The 16,215-nt window shown below is 43.2% G+C and overlaps 1 protein-coding gene across 1 annotated transcript in view; it reads left to right on the top strand.

Moving 5' to 3' along the window:
• myo10 (myosin X) overlaps positions 1 to 16,215 on the top strand; it is a 443,782-nt gene that overhangs the window by 337,616 nt on the left and 89,951 nt on the right. Inside the window, exons 21-22 of the mRNA XM_078240784.1 lie at positions 10,967 to 11,081; positions 15,785 to 15,891. Of these exons, the coding sequence (XP_078096910.1) occupies positions 10,967 to 11,081; positions 15,785 to 15,891 (222 nt within the window). The remainder of the gene's footprint in view (positions 1 to 10,966; positions 11,082 to 15,784; positions 15,892 to 16,215) is intronic.

Here is a 16,215-nt window from a genome sequence, read left to right as displayed (position 1 = left end):
CAACATCTTGGGGGTCACCATTGGCCAGAAACTGAACTGGATTGATTATATAAACAGTGGCTACAAGAGCAAGTCAGAGGCTAGAAATACTGAGGCAAGTAACTCACTTCCTGACTTCCCAAAGCCTGTCCACCATCTACAATGCACAGTCAGGAGTGTAATGGAATACTCTCCACGTGCCTGGATGAGTGCAGCTCCAACAACACTAAAGAAGTTCAACACCGTCCAGGAGAAAGCAGCCTGCTTGATTTGCCACCTCTTCCACAAACATTCAATCTCTTCACCACTGACAAACAGTAGCAGCCATTTGTACTGTCTACAAGATACACTGCAGAGGTTCCTTCCAAACCCCCATGACCACTACCATCTAGAAAGACAAGGACAGATGATTCCTGGAAGTTCCCCTCCAAGCCACTCACCATCCTGAGTTGGAAATATATTGCTGTTCCTTCACTGTCCCTGGATCAAAATCCTGGAATTCCCTCCCTGGCAGCAGGGTGGGTGTACCTGCACCTCAGGGACTGCAGTTGTTCAAGATTCCAGCTCACCACCACCTTCTCAAGGGCAACTAGGGATGGGCAAGAAATGCTGTCTGAGCCAACAATGCCTAATCCCGTAAATGAATTAAAAAAAAATAGGACCCACCCTGCCTCTTCTGTCCACTTACTATTTGCTTGCTACAGGAAGATTTTTTAGTTCTCTTTTATGTTAATTGCTATTCTATTCTCATATACTCCCTTTGTCTCTTCTCCACTTTCCCATCAAATTATTGTATTTATCCTGTTTATTGATTGAAGAATTCACTTGACATGCATCATAGATCCTCTTTCTTTTTGTTCCATGTTCTCTCCCTCTCCCTCTCCAAGGAGCCCTGGTTTTAGTTTCCCTACCTTTTACCCTTGTTGCAATATACCTCGCCTGTACCTGACACATCTCCTCCATAAGTCACCCATTGTTCTGTTAGTTTTTCCTGTTAATCTTTATTAATCTAAACTTGATGATTCCATGATCAGTCTTGCCCAAGTGTTCCCGACAGACACTTGTTCCACTTTTTTCACTGCATTCCTAAGCACTCAGTCCAACTAGGAAGGAGGCATTGCAGGGTTAAGAACATGCACGAAAGTTTCCCTGAACATATTTCAGAAATGCCACACCCTCCTTTCCCTTTATTCCAACATTATGCCAATCAATATATGGGTAATTAAAATGCTCATTATCACCAGTGCATCAATCTTGCATATCTGAGATTTCCTGAAGATTTGCTCCTCTCTCACTATTTGGAGGTCACTAGAATAGTTGCATGAATATCTACTTGCCTGGATGAGTGCAGCTCCAACAATGAAGAAGCTCAACACTATCCAGGAGAAAGTAGCCTGCTTGATTTGCCATCCCTTCCACAAACATTCAGTCTCTCCATCCCTGACAAACAGTAGCAGCCGTTTGTACTGTCTACAAGATGCACTGCAGGGGTTCCTTCCAAACCCCCATGACCACTAAGAAGGACAAGGGCAGATGATTCTTGGAGGTTTCCCTCCAAGCCACTCACCATCCTGACTTGGAAATATACTACTCCATACTACAATCCTAACTAACACACTCCAATGTTGTACGGGTTAGGTTGATTGGCCATGCTAAATTGTGCCTTAGTGTCCTAGATGTGTAGGTTAGGGGGATTAACAGGGTAAATAAGTGGGGTTACGAGGATAGGGGCTGGATGGGATTGTTGTCAGTGCAGGCTCAATGGGCCGAATGGCCGCCTCCTGCATTGTAGGGATTCTATGAACTTTCTTGCTTTTCAACTCGAACCGAATGGATTGAATGGAAATTAATGTTATTTCACCAATGCGTTAATCTGATTTAAATTGCCATCAACTAAGTATTCAGCAATTCCATACAATCCCACTTTTAAAGTGAGAAGCCTGAGGAGACTTTTTTTGTTTCTTTTAAATAAATATTGATACAAGAATTAGGAGCAGAAGGCCTTGAGCCCATTTTTCCATTCATTGAGCTCCTACTAAACTCCAACATCAACACCTCTTTTCCTCCCTATCCCCGTATCCCTTGATTCCCATAATCCAAAAAATTCCATTAGCCTGACTCTTGAACAGACACATTAGCTGAGCCATCCACAGCCCATAAAGGTTGAGAATGCCAATGATTCACAATGCTATGAGTGAAGAAATTTCTCCTCAGCTCAGTCCTAAATGGCTGACCGATTATCCTAACAATATGATTCCTACTTCGAGAGAAGACAGAAAACAGAGGGTGGTTGTAGAGGGTTGTTTTTCAAACTGGAGGCCTGTGACCAGCGGTGTGCCTCAGAGATCAGTGCTGGGCCCACTGTTATTTGTCATTTATATTAATGATTTGGATGAGAATTTAGTAGGCATGTTTAGTAAGTTTGCAGATGACAAAATTGGTGGGAGAGTGGACAGTGAAGAAGGTTATCTAGGATCGCAACGGGATCTTGATCAATTGGGCCAGTGGGCTGACGAATGGCAGATGGAGCTTAATTTAGATAAATGCGAGGTGATGCATTTTGGTAGATCGAACTAGGGCAGGACTTACTCAGTTAATGGCAGGGCGCTGGGGAGAGTTACAGAACAAAAAGATATAGGGGTACAGGTTCATAGTTCCTTGAAAGTGGAGCCCCAGGTGGACAGAATGGTGAAGAAGGCATTCAGCATGCTTGGTTTCATTGGTCAGAACATTGAATACTGGAGTTGGGACGTCTTGTTGAAGTTGTACAAGGACATTGGTAAGGCCACACTTGAAATATCTATTATAGAAAGGATATTATTAAACTAGAAAGAGTGCAGAAAAGATTGACTAGAATGCTACAGGAACTTGATGGTTTGAGTTATAAGGAGAGGCTGGATAGACTGGGACTTTTTTCTCTGGAGCGTAGGAGGCTTAGGGGTGATCTTATGGAGGTCTATAAAATAATGAGGTGCATTGATCAGTTAGATAGTCAATATCTTTTTCCAAAGATAGGGCAGTCTAAACCTAGAGGGCATAGATTTAAGGTGAGAGGGGAGAGATACAAAAGGGTCCAGAGGGGCAATTTTTTCACACAGAGGGTGGTGAGTGCCTGGAACAAGCTGCCAGAGGTAGTAGTAGAGGCGGGTACAATTTTGTCTTTTAAAAAGCATTTAGACAGTTACATGGGTAAGATGGGCAGAGAGGGATATGGGCCAAACGTGGGCAATTGGGACTAGCTTACGGGTTAAAAAAGGGGGCAGCATGGACAAGTTGGGCTGAAGGGCCTGTTTCCCTGCTGTATGACTGAGAGTTTAAAGCCAGCAGAAACTGCCTCTCAGCATTTATCCTCGCAAGAAGTTTGTAAGTTTAAATGAGATCACACAGAACAAAGAACAGTACAGCACAGGAACAGGCCCGTTGGCCCTCCAAGTCTACGCTGATCACGTTGTCCTATCTAGACCAACAGTCTGAATCCTTTTATTCTTCACCTATTCATGTGTCTATCCAGATAAGTCTTAAATGTTGCTAATGTATCTGCCTGAACCACCTCACTTGGCAGTGCATTCCAGGCCCCACCACCCTCTGTGTAAAAAAAAACTTCCCCCCGCACATCTCCACTGAACCTTTCCCCCCTTATCTTGAACTTGTGCCCCCTTGTAATTGTCATTTCTGCCCTGGGAAAAAGCTTCCAACTGTTCACCCTATCTATACCCCTCATAATTTTATAAACTTCTATCAGGTCGCCCCTCAGCCTTTGTCTTTCCAGGGAGAACAATCCCAGTTTATTCAATCTCTCCTCATAGCTAATACCCTCCATACCAGGTAACCTCCTGTACTCTCTCCAAAGCCTCCACGTCCTTCTGGTAGTGTGGTGACCAGAATTGGACACAGTATTCCAAATGCGGCCTAACCAACGTTTTATATAACTATAACATAATTTGCCAATTTTTATACTCGATGCCCCATCTGATGAAGGCAAGCATGCCATATGCTTTCTTCAACACCTTTTCCAACTGTGCTGCCACTTTTAAAGATCTGTGGACCTATACTCCCAGATCTTTCTGTGTGTCTATGCTCCTGATGGTTCTGCCATTTATTTTATAGCTCCCACATGAATTGGATCTACTAAAATGCATCACCTCACATCTCATTCTGTTCAATTTCTCCTCGTAGGAAATTAGTCTAGTAAACCTTTGCACTTCTAAAGCAAGTCCAACATTCCATAAATAACACGACCAACTGTATGCACGATTCCAGCCGTAGTCTCACCCAAACTCTTACAGCAAGTTCTCCTTATTCTATACTCCAGCGCCCTTGCATTTATCTTCATAAATGTTTGTTGTGCTTTCATCTGAACTTTCTCTGATTCTTGATTTAGAACACTGAAATCACTCTGTTTTACCAATGTTTACTAACCTTTCACTTTGGTAAATATTCTGCTTTTCCATTCTTCCTACTATTCCCACATTGTACACCATCTGCCACCCTCTTAGCCAATCATTTCACCGATGTATATCCCTTTGCAGTCTTTTTACATCCACCTCACAGCTTATTTTCCATCTAGCTTTTAATTGTCAGCAAACTTGGATATTACTCAATCCCATCATGTGTAAGCCATTAATATAGATTGTAGATAGCTGAGGCTCAAGCACTGATCTTTGCAGCACTCAACTAGTTATAGCCTGTCATCCCAAAATGCAGGCTATAGCTAATCATTTAGTAAAGCTGAATATAATCAAACTTAATCACTGTGGTTGTCAAATGCCTGTTGAAAATCTAGATACCCTCTATCTACTCTCCCTGTTATGTCCTCAAAGAATTTGAGCAAATTGGTCAAGCATGATTTTCCTTTCATAAAACCACAATGATTAAGTTTGATTATATTCACCCTTACTAAATGATTAGCTATTTCCTCTTTGATTATTGCGTCCAGTATCTTCCCAATAATAGATGTTAAACTAACTAGTCTATAGTTTCCTGCCTTCTGACTTTCTCCCTTTTAGAACAAGGGCATCAAATTGACTGTTTTCTAATTCTCTACCCTCCCGGAATCAAAAACTTTCAACTGATGGATCCACTACCCAGGTTTGGGGGCCTTGGAGCAGCACGGTGGCACAGTGGTTAGCACTGCTGCCTCACAGTGTCGGGGACCTAGGTTCAGTTCCGGCCTCGGGTCACTGTCTGTGCGGAATTTGCACAACCTCCCCATGTCTGCGTGGGTTTCCTCCCGGTGCTCCAGTTTCCTCCCACAGTCCATAGATGTCCGGGTTAGATTGATTGACCATGCTAAATTGACCCTAGTGTCAGGGGATTAACAGGGTAAGTGTGTGGGATTGAAGAAATAGGGCCTGAGTGGGATTATGGTCGGTGCAGACTCGATGGGCCGAATGGCCTCCTTCTGCACTGTAGGGACTCTATGATTCTATGGTTCAATTCCTGGCTTGGGTCAAAGTGTGGAGTCTGCACATTCTTCTCGTGTCTCATGGGTTTCCTTCGGGTGCTCCAGTTTCCTTCCACAATCCAAAAGACATGCTGGTTAGATGGATTAGCCATGCTAAATTCTCCCTCAGAGTACCCAAACAGGCGCCAGAGCATGGCGACTAGGGATTTTCACAGTAACTTCATTGCAATGTTAATGTAAGCCTGCTTGTGACACCAATAAATAAACTTCAAAATTTCACTATCTCTGCAGCCTCTTCCATTAAGCTGTGCAGCTCACCTAATGACTTGTCCACCTTTAGCCCCTTGAGTTTCTCTAATACTCTATCCCTTGTGATTGGGATTTTTGTAAGTTCTACCGTGCAGGAAGGTTTTTTGACTCAGTATGTAGACAGGCCAACTAGAGGTGAGGCTATATTGGATCTGGTGCTGGGAAATGAGCCAGACCAGGTGCTAGACTTGGAAGTTGGTGTGCATTTTGGTGATAGTGACCACAATTCGGTTACGTTCACCTTAGTGATGGAAAGGGATAGGCATGAACCTCGGGCCAGTGGTTTTAGCTGGGGGAAGGGTAATTATGAGGCTATTAGGAGAGAATTAGGAAACATAGGTTGGACTAGGAGATTACAGGGACTGGGAACGTCCGACATGTGGAGTTTTTTCAAGGAGCAGCTACTGCGAGTCTGTGATAGGTATGTCCCTGTCAGGCAAGGAGGAATTGGTAGGGCTAGGGAACCGTGGTGCACCAAAAAAGTTTCTTTGTTGGTTAAAAAGAAAAAGGAGGCTTATGTTCGGATGAGACGTGAGCACTCGGGTAGTGCACTAGAAAGCTTTAGATTGGCTAAGAGGGAGTTGAAGAGCGAGCTTAGAAGGGTTAAAAGGGGACATGAGAAGACTTTGGCGGATAGGGTTAAAGAGAATCCTAAGGCGTTCTATAGGTATGTCAAGAACAGAAGGTTGGTTAGGGCAAGTTTAGGGCCAGTTATAGATGGCAGAGGGAAGTTATGTGTGGAACCGGAGGAGATTGGTGAAGCATTGAACCAATATTTCTCTTCGGTGTTCACGCAAGGGGACATGAATATAGCTGAGGAGGACACTGGGTTGCAAGGGAGTAGAATAGACAGTATTACAGTTGATAAGGAGGATGTGCAGGATATTCTGGAGGGTCTGAAAATAGATAAATCCCCTGGTCCGGATGGGATTTATCCAAGGATTCTCTGGGAGGCAAGAGAAGTGATTGCAGAGCCTCTGGCTCTGATCTTCAGGTCGTCGTTGGCCTCTGGTATAGTACCAGAAGATTGGAGGTTAGCGAATGTTGTCCCATTGTTTAAGAAGGGGAACAGAGACTTCCCCGGGAATTATAGACCGGTGAGTCTCACTTCTGTTGTCGGCAAGATGTTGGAAAAAATTATAAGGGATAGGATTTATAGTTATTTGGAGAGTAATGAATTGATAGGTGATAGTCAGCATGGTTTTGTGGCAGGTAGGTCGTGCCTTACTAACCTTATTGAGTTTTTTGAGAAAGTGACCAAGGAGGTGGATGGGGGCAAGGCAGTGGACGTGGTATATATGGATTTTAGTAAGGCGTTTGATAAGGTTCACCATGGTAGGCTTCTGCAGAAAATGCAGATGTATGGGATTGGGGGTGATCTAGGAAATTGGATCAGGAATTGGCTAGCGGATAGGAAACAGAGGGTGGTGGTTGATAGTAAATATTCATCATGGAGTGCGGTTACAAGTGGTGTACCTCAGGGATCTGTTTTGGGGCCACTGCTGTTTGTAATATTTATTAATGATCTGGATGAGGGTATAGTTGGGTGGATTAGCAAATTTGCTGATGACACCAAAGTCGGTGGTGTGGTAGACAGTGAGGAAGGGTGTCGTAGTTTGCAGGAAGACTTAGACAGGTTGCAAAGTTGGGCCGAGAGGTGGCGGATGGAGTTTAATGCGGAGAAGTGTGAGGTAATTCACTTTGGTAGGAATAACAGATGTGTTGAGTATAGGGCTAACGGGAGGACTTTGAATAGTGTGGAGGAGCAGAGGGATCTAGGTGTATGTGTGCATAGATCCCTGAAAGTTGGGAATCAAGTAGATAAGGTTGTTAAGAAGGCATATGGTGTCTTGGCGTTTATTGGTAGGGGGATTGAATTTAGGAGTCGTAGCGTTATGTTGCAACTGTACACAACTCTGGTGCGGCCGCACTTGGAGTACTGTGTGCAGTTCTGGTCCCCACATTACAGGAAGGATGTGGAGGCTTTGGAGAGGGTGCAGAGGAGGTTTACCAGGATGTTGCCTGGTATGGAGGGGAGATCCTATGAGGAGAGGCTGAGGGATTTGGGATTGTTTTCGCTGGAAAGGCGGCGGCTAAGAGGGGATCTTATTGAAACATATAAGATGATTAGAGGTTTAGATAGGGTGGATAGTGATAGCCTTTTTCCTCTGATGGAGAAATCCAGCACGAGGGGGCATGGCTTTAAATTGAGGGGGGGTAGTTATAGAACCGATGTCAGGGGTAGGTTCTTTACCCAGAGGGTGGTGAGGGATTGGAATGCCCTGCCAGCATCAGTAGTAAATGCGCCTAGTTTGGGGGCGTTTAAGAGATCCGTAGATAGGTTCATGGACGAAAAGAAATTGGTTTAGGTTGGAGGGTCACAGTTTTTTTTTTTTTAACTGGTCGGTGCAACATCGTGGGCCGAAGGGCCTGTTCTGCGCCGTAATGTTCTATGTTCTATGTTCTATGTTAGTTGAAATCTGCCCATCTGATATCTGAATGTCTTCGATGGTGAAGACTGATTCAAAAACTTTATTTTGCATATCCGTCATTTCTTTGGTTGCTGTTATCAATTCAGCAGCCAAATTATGTAGAGGTTCCACGTTTGGATGACACTAAATAAGTGGCAGAGCAAAGTGTGCAGAGGATGCTGAAAGTCTGCAAAGGGATATAGATAGTCTAAGTGAGTGGGCGAGGGTCTGGCAGATGGAGTACAATGTTGGTAAATGTGAGGTCATCCATTTTGGTAGGGATAAGAGCAAAATGGACTATTATTTAAATGGTAAAAAATTGCAGCATGCTGCTGTGCAGAGGGACCAGGGTGTCCTTGTGCAGGAATCTCAAGGAGTTGGTTTGCAGGTGCAGCAGGTAATTAAGAAGGCAAATGGAATTTTGTCCTTCATTGCTCGAGGGATGGAGTTTAAAAACAGCGAGGTTATGTTACAGCTGTATAAGATACTGGTAAGGCCACACCTGGAGTACTGTGTACAGTTTTGGTCTCCTTACTTGAGAAAGGATATACTGGCACTGAAGAGGGTGCAGAGGAGATTGACTAGGTTGATTCCGGAGTTGAGAGGGTTGGCTTATGAGGAGAGACTGAGTAGACTGGGGCTATACTCATTGGAATTCAGAAGAATGAGGGGAGATCTTATAGAAACATATTAGATTATGAAGGGAATAGATAAGGTAGAAGCAGGGAAGTTTTTTCCACTGGTGGGTGAAACTAAAACTAGGGGGCATAGCCTCAAAATAAGTGGGAGCAGATTTAGAACTGAGTTGAGGAGGAACTTTTTCACACAAAGGGTTGTGAATCTGTGGAATTCCCTGCCCAATGAAGCAGTTGAGGCTACTCATTGAATGTTTTTAAGGCAAGGATAGATACATTTTTGAACAGTACAGGAATTAAGGGTTATGGTGAGTGGGTGGGTAAATGGAGCTGAGTCCACAAAAAGATCAGCCATGATCTTATTGAATAGCGGAGCAGGCTCGAGGGGCCAGATGGCCTACTCCTGCTTCTAGTTCTTATGTTCTTATGTTACCTTAACTGCCCGCTTCCTAATTATATATCCATAGAAACTCTTACTGTTTGTTTTTATGCTGCATGCAAGTTTTCTCTCAAAATTATTTTTCTCCCTAAAATCTTCCTAGTCCGCTGACCTATCAGTAACCCTTGCCACTTTGTATATCCTGCTTCTCAATTTGACAATATCCTTGACCTCCTTTGTTAACCATGGATTTTGCCTGTTTCTCGTGGAATCCCTCTTTTTGATTTGGATCAAGAATGCATTCAGTAGAGCACATACTGCTGCCACACTGTTAACTCAACATTATTATGCAGCTCTTCTTTGGCGCCTCTCCAGCCCTAGTTGATGCTCTGTAACTACAAAGCTTAAATATTTTATTCAGCGTTTTCATCTCATCGAAGAGCTTTCAGATCAATTCACATCAAACAGCCTGCTCTGAAAACTCTGCTCAAATTTGAAAGATGTGACACCAAAGCAGCTTAGACAATGCACAACATCTAAAAACAATCAATTGCAAGAGGTGGATACTCAGCATGGTGTCCTTGTGCATCAGTCGCTGAAAGTCAGCACGCAGATACAGCAGGCAGTAAAGAAGGCAAATGGTATATTGGCCTTCATAGAATCCCTACAGTGCAGAAGGAAGCCATTTGGTCTCTCAAACCTGCACCAACAACAATCCCACCCCAGCCTATCCCTGTAACCCCACATATTTTCCCTTCTAGTCCCCCTGACACTAATGGACAATTTAGCATAACCAATCAACCTAATTCGCATATCCTATAGCAAGAGGATTTGTGTATAGGAATAGGGATGTTTTACTGCAATTGTATAGAGTGTTGGTAAGGTCATGCCTGGAGTATTGTATGCAGTTTGATGTCCTCATCTGAGGAAGAATGCATTGCTATAGAGGGAGTGCAGCAAAGGTTTACCAGGCTCATTCCTGGGATGGCAGGTCTGTCATATGAGATGAGACTAAATCAGTTAGGATTATATTCATGGGAGTTTAGAAGAGTGAGAGGGAATCTGGTGGAAACTTACAAAATTCCAACAGGATTAGACAGGGTTGATTCAGAAAGAATGTTCACGATGATGGGGGAGTCCAGGACTAGAGGTCATTGTTTGAGAATAAGAGGTAAACCTTTTAGGGCTGAGGTGAGGAGAAATGTCTTCATCCAGAGAGTGGTGAATCTGTGGAATTTACTACCATAGGAAGTAGATGAACCAAAATATTGTGTGATTTCAAGAAGAAATTAGATAAAGCTCTTGGGGTTAAAGGGATATGGGAGGAAGGTGGAATCAGGATGTTGAATTCAATCAGGATATGATCAGCCATGGTAGTAATGAATGGCAGAGCAGGCTCGAAGGGCCAAATGGCCTCCTCCTGCTTCCAGTTTCTATAAACCATACCCAATCTGTGTACCACATTTTCTTGCGATTTGTCCATTCATTTTTTGAGGTATATTGTTTACAGACTAACAGTGGTGAAAAACTTACTCTTGTTCATCTCAGTGGCAAAGGTAAAAATATCATGAAGTGTCTGGGACTCTCCCAATGGTCTATTATAACTTTGATGGAAATACTGGAGAAATAGTGTTTACAGCCATCGATCACATTTCTCTCTAACAACTATGGTAGTTAGTGAATGATCAAGAGTCACAGTGGAAATTGCAAGCTGGTCCTTAACAGTGAAAATGCAAGGCAAGATGATGAAATAGAAGAAAATGAATGACTTGCTGGTTTCTCTCCTCAGATATAAAGTCTTGATGCGGAACCTTTCTCTACCTGATGATTTAAAAGGACAGTGTGCTGCATTACTTTATTGTTATGACAACACTAATACAGACTGGCAGCTTGGGAAAACAAAGGTAAATTGGGTTGGAGACATGTTTTTTCCTCTGCGAATCATGTCCTGTCATGCAGTGCATATCAGAAAGAAGGAATCTGTATTTAACGTTCAAAAATTATTGGCACTCTATTTTTCAAGCAAGTTCCTTCCTTACAAAGATAAAAGTAAATTACTGCGGATGCTGGAATCTGAAACAAAAACAGAAAATGCTGGAAAGTCTTGGCAGGTCTGACAGTATCTGTGGTGAGAGGATAGAGCTAACGTTTTGAATCTAGATGACCTTTCGTTAGAGCTTTCCTTCCTTACAAATGTATTTCGCCTAATACACTGTCTGTCTTTTATGATTAAAAATTTATGTGACAAATCTGATGAAGCTAAAATAATCTCTAGACTTGGCTCAGTATTTCAGTAAATTTAAAAACAGATCACTGGGCTTCCATCCAAAACATTTTCACATCTTCTTCTCAAGCTAGGGTGTTAGACACAAGTTCGCTGCTTAATTTCAAATTGTTTCATAGAAATTCTGCTGACATCTGACTAAACACATTGATGAAGGGAAGGCGGTAGATGTGGTTTATATGGATTTTAGCAAGGCGTTCGATAAGGTCCCCCATGCAAGGCTTCTGGAAAAAGTGAGAGGGCATGGGATCCAAGGGGCTGCTGCCCGGTGGATCCAGAACTGGCTTGCCCAAAGGAGGCAGAGAGTGGATATAGATGGTTCTTTTTCTAAATGGAGGTCGGTCACCAGTGGTGTGCCTCAGGGATCTGTTCTGGGACCCTTGCTGTTTGTCATTTTCATAAATAACCTGGATGAGGAAGCAGAGGGATGGGTTGGTAGGTTTGCCGATGACACGAAGGTTGGTGGTGTTGTGGATAGTCTGGAAGGATGTCAGAAGTTACAGAGGGACATAGATAGGATGCGAGACTGGGCGGACAAGTGGCAGATGGACTTCAACCCAGATAAATGCGTAGTGGTCCATTTTGGCAGGTCAAATGGGATGAAGGAGTACAATATAAAGGGAAAGACTCTTAGTACTGTAGAGGATCAGAAGGACCTTGGGGTCCGGGTCCATAGGACTCTAAAATTGGCCCCGCAGGTGGAGGAGGTGGTTAAGAAGGTGTGCTGGCCTTTATCAATCGAGGGATTGAGTTTAGGAGTCCGGGGATAATGATGCAGTTATACAAGACCCTCGTCAGACCCCACTTGGAGTACTGTGCTCAGTTCTGGTCGCCTCACTATAGGAAGGATGTGGAAAAGATTGAAAGGGTGCAGAGGAGATTTACAAGGATGTTGCCTGGATTGAGTGGCATGCCTTAGGATAGGCTGAGGGAGCTCGGCCTTTTCTCCTTGGAGAGACGAAGGATGAGAGGAGACCTAATGGAGGTGTATAAGATGTTGAGAGGCATAGATCGGGTGGACTCTGAGGCTTTTCCCCAGGGTGGAAATGTCTGCTACGAGAGGACACAGGTTTAAGGTGCTGGGGGGTAGGTACAGGGGAGATGTTAGGGGGAAGTTTTTCACACAGAGGGTGGTGGGCGAGTGGAATCGGCTGCCGTCAGTGGTGGTGGAGGCAAACTCAATAGGGTCTTTTAAGAGACTCCTGGATGAGTACATGGAGCTTAATCGGATGGAGGGTTATAGGTAGGTCTAGAAGGTAGGGATGTGTTCGGCACAACTTGTGGGCTGAAGGGCCTGTTTGTGCTGTAGTTTTTCTATGTTCTATTTGACATTTACCCTATTATTCAAAGAACAAAGGACAGTACAGCCTTTCACCCCTCCAAGCCTGCACCAATCACGTTGTCCTATCTAGACCAACCGCCTGTATCCCTTTATTCTCCACCTGTTCATGTATCTATCCAGATAAGTCTTAAATGTCACTAATATCTCTGCCTCAACCACCTCACTTGGCAGTGCATTCTAGGCCCCACCACCCTCTGTAAAAAAAAAAGTTCCCCTGCACATCTCTACTGAACCTTTCCCCCCTTTCCTCGAACTTGTGCCCCCTTGTAATTGTCATTTCTGCCCTGGGAAAAAGCTTCCAACTGTTTACCTTATCTATGCCTCTCATAATTTTATAAACTTCAATCAGGTCGCCTCTCAGCCTCCCATCTTTCTGGGGAGAACAATCCCAGTTTATTCAATCTCTCCTCATAGCTAATACCCAGGCAACATCCTGGTAAACCTTTTCTGTACTCCCCCCAGAGCCTCCATGTCCTTCTGATATTGTGGCGACCAGAATTGGACACAGTATTCCAAATGTGGCCTAACCAGCGTTTTATATAACTGTGACATAATTTGCCAACTTTTATACTTGATGCCCCGTCCGACGAAGGCGAGCTTGCTATATACTTTCTTCGTGTGGAGATGCCGGCGTTGGACTGGGGTAAACACAGTAAGAAGTTTAACAACACCAGGTTAAAGTCCAACAGGTTTATTTGGTAGCAAAAGCCACACAAGCTTTCGAGGCTCTGAGCCCCTTCTTCAGGTGAGTGGGAATTCTGTTCACAAACAGAACTTATAAGACACAGACTCAATTTACATGAATAATGGTTGGAATGCGAATACTTACAACTAATCCAGTCTTTAAGAAACACTCTCCACTCCCATTGTTTTGTTTCTTAAAGACTGGATTAGTTGTAAGTATTCGCATTCCAACCATTATTCATGTAAATTGAGTCTGTGTCTTATAAGTTCTGTTTGTGAACAGAATTCCCACTCACCTGAAGAAGGGGCTCAGAGCCTCGAAAGCTTGTGTGGCTTTTGCTACCAAATAAACCTGTTGGACTTTAACCTGGTGTTGTTAAACTTCTTACTGTGTATACTTTCTTCACCAGCTTTTCTATTTGTGCTGCCACTTTTAAGCATCTGTGGACTTGTACTCCCAGATCTCTGTGTGTGTGTCTATGCTCCTGATGGTTTTGGCATTTAATTTATAATTCCCACCTGAATTGGATTACCATAATGCATCACCTCGCATTTGTCCGGATTAAATTCCATCTGCCATTTCTCCGCCCAATTTTCCAGCCTATCTATATCCTGCTGTATACTCTGACAATCTTCATCACTATCCGCAACTCCAGCAATCTTCGTATCATCTACAAACTTGCTGATCAGACCAGCTACGTTTCCTTCCAAGTCATTTATACATATTACAAGTAACGGAGGTCGGACCACTGGTCCTGCGAACACCACTAGTTACAGACCTCCATTCAGAAAAACACCCTTTCATCGCTACCCTCTGTCTTCTATGGCCAAGCCAGTTCTGAATCCATCTAGCTAGTTCACCCTTGATCCCGTGTGATTAACCATTTTCACCAGTCTGCCATGAGGGACCTTGTCAAATGCTTTACTAAAGTCCATGTAGACAACATAGAAGAAATCATAGAAACCCTACAGTGCAGAAGGAGGCCATTCGGCCCATCGAGTCTGCACCGACCACAATCCCACCCAGGCCCTACCCCGCATATTTTACCCACTAATCCCTCTAACCTACGCATCTCAGGACTCTAAGGGGCAATTTTTAACCTGGCCAATCAACCTAACCCGCACATCTTTGGACTGTGGGAGGAAACCGGAGCACCCGGAGAAAACCCACGCTGACACGAGGAGAATTTGCAAACTCCACACAGACAGTGACCCAAGCCGGGAATCGAACCCAGGACCCTGGAGCTGTGAAGCAGCAGTGCTAACCACTGTGCTACCGTGCCGCCCGATGGCCATCCATGGCCAATTATTCATTGTTATTGATATTGATGAGACCTGAGAAATCTGGATAGTCAAATGTATTTGTGTTCCATGCCAGTGCGCTAATGTCAAGCTCAGCTCACAACATTGGACAAATGATTGGCTTACAGGATAAACACAGATCTTGATGATTAACTAAACAATACAGACAAGGAAGCCATGTGTTCTATTCCCAATGTGTGCTGGTAGTTGAATTTAGTATAGTTCACTTCACTGCATGAGTTTGGGAGAGAAAGATTATCAGCCAAGGTTCTTGCTGCTGCTGCTTCTTAAAATGCACATGTGAAGATGAATTGTAAAATCACAGAAACTTACAGCACAGAAAGTGTCTATTCAGGTGATCATGTTTCTTTGAAAGAGCATTTATGCTTAGACCCACACCCCACTTTTTGTCAGAAACGAGTTCCTTATCCTCACGTGTCGAAGTTAACCATAGAGATGCCACCTGCAAACCTGCTTACACTTATTCTTCTAAGTTTCATACTTCTGTCAGACACAGGAGGGTAACTACCTCATTATAAATTCACTTTCTAGGATGGAGGGCAAGAAAACATTGTTACAGTCCTCAGTAATCTTTCAACGTTCCACATATCAAAATATCTTTCCCAAATTCCAAAGTGCACATTTTAAAATCAACCCTAAATCTCTTTTTGGCTTTCAGCCAATTAGATTTGTATCAAAGCGAACTCGTAAACCAATCAAAATGTTTAGATGTAAGTTAGCTAATATTGTGTTAGAAGACAATGACTGAAAGATGCCAACTCATTTTTCATCATTTGAAACACAATATATATCTCTGCCATGAACCAACCCCCTGGGATTTTTTATTACTTTAAGGTATATCTTCAAATTTGAGAATGGAGTGAAAAGTTTGTAACAGAAAATGGCCATGATTCCATCTGGCGCAAACAGAAATTATAGGAATGTCTTTTGATGAGTGGAGAGTTACATGTCTTACATATATTTACTCTGCACAGGTTTTCATACGGGAGTCACTTGAACAGAAACTGGAGAAGCAGCGTGAAGTTGAGGTTTGCAAAGCTGCCATGATGATACAGGCTCATGTCCTCGGCTATCTGGCAAGGTAAGCTTGAACATTTTGAATGTTACAATGAGGTTTATTTATTAATATTTGCCTGAAGTCCATGTTCTAAGTAGATGAAACAGTGCAACTTGTTTAATCACTTCTCTATAGATCAATGATATCATTATGGCAAACGTATTTCAAGTCTATATTGTATAGAAAATAAATGCATTGACTTATTTTATTTTATTGTTATGACAACACAAATACAGACTGGCAGCTTGGGAAAACAAAGGTAAATTGGGTTGGAGACATGTTTTTCCCTCTGCGAATCATGTCCTGTCATGCAGTGCATATCAGATAGAAGGAATCTGTTTTTAATGT

This window comes from Mustelus asterias, chromosome 2, assembly GCF_964213995.1.
Source record: "Mustelus asterias chromosome 2, sMusAst1.hap1.1, whole genome shotgun sequence".
NCBI classification, from domain to species: domain Eukaryota; kingdom Metazoa; phylum Chordata; class Chondrichthyes; order Carcharhiniformes; family Triakidae; genus Mustelus; species Mustelus asterias.
This window is presented reverse-complemented; position numbering and strand designations above follow the sequence as displayed.